Genomic DNA, 6,000 nt, shown 5'->3' with positions numbered 1-6,000 from the left:
ACAGAACAGCCTGTTTGTGGCCTATCAAACATACGCTGTACATCTGCTTTAATTATTAAAGAAAAGGGCGCACTGACTGGAAGAATGTCGATGTTAAACATGAAGATTAAATGCCTCTCTGGCTGGGAAGCCAATGCCGATACTCCTTCCGTGACAAGACTTCCTTCCTAGGTGCCAAGAGCATACTGACTAGCTGTGTATGTGCTGATCTTTTTTGTTTTTTTTTCCCCCCAAGACTGTGCTGAAAACCACGCTTCTCTGGGGCAGTTCCTCAGTTATCTGAGAGGCTGTGTTCTGGGCTATAATTGTCAGTTTGGCTCAAGATTGAGAAGTAGCTGACTTCCTTAAATGGCACTCACAGAAAGCCTCTGCAGTGCCACAGCGAGCCCACAGGAAGTCAGCGCCGTTTGCCTTGTAGCAGTTTAACAAAATGGCAAACGGGACCCAGGAAGAAACAAACAGTGCCCCGGGCAGGAAACCCAAACCCGTAACTCACAGCAAATGTCACTGCGTTTACAGGGAGAGGAAAAAACCTTACGTGATTCTTCCTTGTATGTTGAAGATTTTATTTTTCAAACTTTTAGAAGAATCAATTCCATTTAATAAACCTTTGTAAAATGCCACAGAAGCCAAGGGATGCAGGGTTAAGCTATGTTCTTAAGAACTGACCCTCTCCAGGCTGAGTCTCCTTAGATTACCTGGAAGTTACATAGAGGCAGTTCTATAAAGATGAAACTTTGAAAAAGCCAGTCTCTTTCCTATTTTTAGATTTGGGCCTGTTTTCCATTTTTTTGCTTTCACAAAAAAGTTTAACCTTGATTTTTCTCCATTTAAAACAAACCAAAATCGATTTAAAGAATTAAAATAAAGGGAACAGCACCTGTGGATGTGCCTCTTGACATCCACAGATGTCACCCAAACCCAGACACATGTACGACAGACTCTGCCTGCTCAGGACAGACCAATGGGGAAGCCAAACGCCTCTCTGGGAAAAAGTGCCGCCCAAGGTGTTTTGCAATTGTCAAGAGACTGCAAAGTACAGACGATTAAAAATGTGAAATAAACGGACGTCTGTAATGGCCCTTCATAGATGGTAGACGCCCAAATGAGAAAGGCTGGTTTCAAGCTTGAAACATAAGCCTACAATCTTGCTTCTTCTCTCCCCATCACACTGTCATTTCAAACCAGAATGATGTCCATGAAAAGAAAAGCTCATTTTCTTGACCTGTGCTGGAAGGCATATGTAGTTATAGGTCAGAGATCAACGTGACAGTTTTCACATGTCCCAACCTGGCGTTTTGTCTGTACAGGATATAAATAACCTGCTGATAGAAACTGGATATAAATAACCTGCTGATAGAAACTAAGTGTCCTCCTCAAATGACATAGCCAGTTTTTAGTTCATGAACCATGCAGTTCAAATGAGATGATCAGTTTGCTTTTGTCACTGTGCTTGAGTCATGGTTAGGTCACTTGCAGGCCTCATGCAGAATTTAGAAATTGGATACAGGACTAAAGCCTCGAAACGGAAGTGACGTCTTGAGAACATGCAGGAGGGCGCGGTGCAGGGGCTCTGAGCGCCCAGGCTCCGTGGGCTTGGTCAGCAGACACCCGGCCCGGCCCTGAGTGCGGCTTCCAGTCTCTGTGGCTCCAGCGGGAGGGCGAGGGGGAGGCTCCTTGTCAGCGGGTCAGGGAGGTCCATGTGCTTCGCTCAGCCTCTGTGCTGAGTGTTCAACACATCCTGAATCTCTGTTTTCTGCCAGGGAGGATAGGTGTCAAGGTGCGCTGGTGTGGCGGTTATTTTAGATTTTTTACCATGTACGGACCTTGCAATCTGTAGCCAATCTTTCTGTAATAATTCCTGGTGCCAACCCCTGTGAAGAAGCAGAAAAACAAAAGTCAGAAGAGTCTCTAACTAAGCATGACTTTAGCAGCCCTCAAAAGCCAGCACACGTGCCCCTCGTAGCCGTCCTCCTTTTCCCACTCTCATTCACAGGCCAAAGTCCTTTCCAGATCGAATCTCATTCGATTAAGTTTGGAACTTTAAAAACATTCTGAATTCAAGTTGCATTAAAACACAGGAACTGTATTTCAGAGCCTGTGGGTTTACAATCCTGTGGGTACCATGCAGCACGGCTTCAGGTGTTATAGGTGAACGGGAAGTGGTGGATCTAACGTGTGAGATGTCCACACTCCAAGTGAAGCGAGACAGCGTTATGGTTTCCTGGAAGGTTGAACGAGAGGTCAGGTATGGGAAGTGGAGTCTCCACAGCCGCCGGCAGCCAGGGTGCCCTGACCAAGCGAAGTGTCAGTGCCACTCACTCATCCAGAGCAACGATTTTCACCAAACACCATCAGTGGCATTAAATGAGTGCTACTTAATTTGCATTCCATTCACTTTAATTTTTTGGGGGGGGTATTAATTGGTATACTTGTTTTGATATACGAGCAGTGTTAAGTACCAGGAGTTTACATCAGTTTTATATTTGCATCCATTTGAGGAACACTAGCTGATTTAAGTCAATATTAAAGGTCTGTGAAGTTTTTTTCTTTAAAAGGAATCATTATCCTAAATGGTGCCGCTGTAACGAAACATGATCACATTTGAGAAGCTGAGCTCCTAGGAGGATAAAGCATGGCTTATGTGGTATTAGCTATACGAGTGGCTAAGAGAACAGGCTTTTGATCATTCAAAAGATACGGATTTAAGGTCTAGACCTGTCATTTTAAGGGCTGTAGCTCTGGCCAATTACTTAATTACATTTTATCATCTATAATAACGTACCTATGTTTTAAGGATATTAAATATTAAATGAGATAGTCCTTGATATGTGCTTAGTCCGGAGTCTGGAACAAGCCAATTCCTCCAGGACACTGGCTGCTGCTGTTATTATTTCAGAGCTTTTCATGGTCTGATATCTGATTCTATTTCTAGCTTCACTGCTCGCTACTATTCTCCCCTGAAACACTGTGCTTCAGCCCCAGCGCAGATTTAACTTCTCTAAAAGCTCCCCGCGTGTCGGGCTCTGCCTAGCTTCCAGGCTTGGCTCATGCTGTGCCCTCTAGCAAACTGATCGAACCCAAGGAGGGGGTCGTGGGAACCTCTGAGCCGGAGCTCGTCGGTCAGAAGCACAGTGACAACCTAGACTTGCAATTGGCATCTGAGGTGGGGTCAGTCCCGCGGGACCGACCTGTAACCTGTGGAGTCTGATGCCACCTCCAGGGAGACAGTGTCAGAACGGAGGCAATGGTAGGCCACCTGGCTGGTGGTGCAGAGCTGAGTGACGTGTGGAAACCCCACACGTCCGGCGCAATAGCGGTCACGTAAAGGAAGACGCTGGCATTTCTCTTTACCGTGCTCCTCCCCACGGTGCACTGCGATTGCCGGTCGGCCTCCCCACGTGGTGGAAGCTCTATGTATCTTGTTCGTCACTTTGTATTCCTAGCGATCAGTATGTGCATTAAATCAGATCACTGCTAGCCCCCTCCAGTCTCGCCTAGTTCTGTAGCCCAAACATTTACTATTTAGGAAGAGGGTTTCCTAGCGTGTTTTGTTTCCCACCTCTTTCAAAAAAATTTCAAGTATTAAGAAAATGGAACTGAAACTGATGTGATGAAGGTAACAGAACCGTGTCATGTGATAACAGGTCACTGGAGAATTTCCCTTTTAATCCAAGGATTACTAATATTCCGTCTTGCACAACTTCAACCTTGTCTTTGTGTTCTAATCATTACTTTTGTTCAACACTGTGGCTTGGGGTAGAGCAGGGGGAAGACAAAAACATGAACAAATAATGGGTCAGGCAGCAGCTCAGACCCACCGGATCCAGGAAGACACCTCACACCCCTCAGAGGGTACAACCACTTTAATGTTTGCACTCTCTCCTAAAGTTCTGTATCCGTAAGCGTGTCCTATGACCCAGCAAGTATACTCCCAGAGTGAAAAGAGAAATGAATGCTTACAGCCAACAAAAGACATGTTACTCATAACAGCCAAAACAGGAAATAACCCAAATATCTATCAATAGTAGAATGGATAAATTGTGTATTTTCACACAATGGACTATGATACTGCAACAAAAAAGAAAGAACTAGAGCTACCTGCAATGCCATGGATGAATCTTACAGACCTAATTTTGCATGAAAGAAACCAGATGTAAAAGATTTCATCAATACAAAGTTCAGACACAGGCAAAACTAATTTTAACTGGTTACATTTGGAAGATGATATGGACTGAAAGAGGGAACCAGGGAGTCTTCTGGAGTGCTGAAAAATGGTATATCTTGAGCTGGATTATTATTGCATGTATGTCTTAGCTCAATTTAAAAAAACTCAAGAGGGGGCACATCCATTTAATAGATGTTCAGTGTGTTTTGAGAGCTCAACTTGTCCAAAGAATTCAGCAAAATAAGGAAAAAGGATGAGAGGCAGGTGGTTAAGAAATCATTCCTGGAGTGATCACTCTATTACACAGATGCCTCTGAAGTCATTCAATGCAGTGCTTTCTATTTCTAGAATCCTGCATGCCAGAAACTATTTTTTTCATCCTCTTTCTCTGCACTTTAAAAGTTCACATTCCAACTGAACTATGCTCTGTGACATGACAGCATTCGTCAGAGGCACAGGCACCCTGAGATTAAAACGTGCTTTTCCTCATCACCTGCATGTACAGACTACAGCATAAATCTAAGAATTCTGAGCAGAGAAGTGACGTGACTGACTTACATTTGAAAGAGATCACTCTGACCGCTATTTTGAGAACAGAATGAAAGCTCCAGGAGGGCAGGGATTTTTACCTGCAGAACTGCTAGCACCCGGAGCAATGCCTGCATATATTAAGTACTCATTGAAATATCTGTTCGATGAATGAGCAAGTGGCCAAGGGCAGAAACAGGGAGACCAGTTAAGAAGCTATTGCAATAATCCAGATGAGAGATGGTGGCTCAAAGCAGAGTCAGGGTGGTGAAGAGTAGCTGGACCCTGGAAACATTTAAAGGCAGAGTCAAAAGAATCTGTTGATGGGATGTAGGGTGGGACACACAGAGAGGGGCCCGAGATGACTCTAAGGTTTTTGGCCTGAATACAGGAATGGTTTGGAGAAAGAATGAACTGCCAGTTAGTGAGATTGAAAGATGGTGAGAAGAGGGTGGGGGAGGAGGACATCAGGAGCTCGGCTGTGGCTGTGCTGCAGGTGAAATGGCTATTAGACATTCAAGTGGGGATGCTGAGGAATAGGTGATTTTGGAAGCCTTTCTTGCTCTTAGATGGTCTCTTTCCTTGGATGCTCTTTTGGAAAGAAATTTGTTTTATCTTAATTGAAGGATAACTGATTTGTAATAATATTAGTTTCAGGTGTACAACACAGTGATTCAAAATTCTTATAGATTATACTCCATTTAAAGTCATGATAAAATACTGGCTATACTCCTTGCTCTGTACAACATATCCTTATAGCTTATTTTACACATAGTAGTTTGTGCCTTTTTTTTTTTTTTTGCGGTATGCAGGCCTCTCACTGCTGTGGCCTCTCCCGTTGTGGAGCACAGGCTCCGGACGCGCAGGCTCAGCGGCCATGGCTCACGGGCCCAGCCGCTCCGTGGCATGTGGGACCTTCCTGGACCGGGGCACGAACCCTTGTTCCCTGCATCGGCAGGCGGACTCTCAACCACTGTGCCACCAAGGAAGCCCTAGTTTGTGCCTCTTAATCCCCTACCTTCCTTCCCTCTCCCCACTGGTGACCACTAGTTTGTTCTCCATAGCTGTGAGTCTGTTGGAAAGAAATTTCTGACTGGGGCAGTTGTCTTATGAGGGGAGCTGGCTGAGGAGGAAGCAGGTGGGTGGAGGCTGGTGGAGTGGGCAGCTGAAGACAACCTGGGTCCTTTTTGATACTGTTGAATCAACAACTAACCAAGTGTGAAGCTGCTCTACCAAGGAAGCTGTTAGGAAATAATGTTTTCCGTTTGGTTTAAGCCATTTTGTTTTGGTACTTTTTTGTATTG

At 44.8% G+C, this 6,000-nt stretch overlaps 1 protein-coding gene across 2 annotated transcripts in view; it reads right to left on the bottom strand.

Annotated features, from left to right (window-relative positions):
• Nucleotides 1–545: 545 nt before the first annotated feature.
• Nucleotides 546–6,000, bottom strand: part of ELP3 (elongator acetyltransferase complex subunit 3) — a 99,616-nt gene continuing 94,161 nt past the window's right edge. For both annotated transcript variants that reach the window (XM_024767753.1, XM_024767752.1), the window contains exon 15: nucleotides 546–1,874. In XM_024767753.1, coding sequence (XP_024623521.1) covers nucleotides 1,798–1,874 — 77 coding nt within the window. In that variant the 3' untranslated portion in view covers nucleotides 546–1,797. The remainder of the gene's footprint in view (nucleotides 1,875–6,000) is intronic.

The sequence above is a fragment of the Neophocaena asiaeorientalis genome, unplaced genomic scaffold (genome assembly GCF_003031525.2).
Source record: "Neophocaena asiaeorientalis asiaeorientalis breed wild unplaced genomic scaffold, Neophocaena_asiaeorientalis_V1.1 scaffold523, whole genome shotgun sequence".
Taxonomy (NCBI): Eukaryota; Metazoa; Chordata; class Mammalia; order Artiodactyla; family Phocoenidae; genus Neophocaena; species Neophocaena asiaeorientalis.
This window is presented reverse-complemented; position numbering and strand designations above follow the sequence as displayed.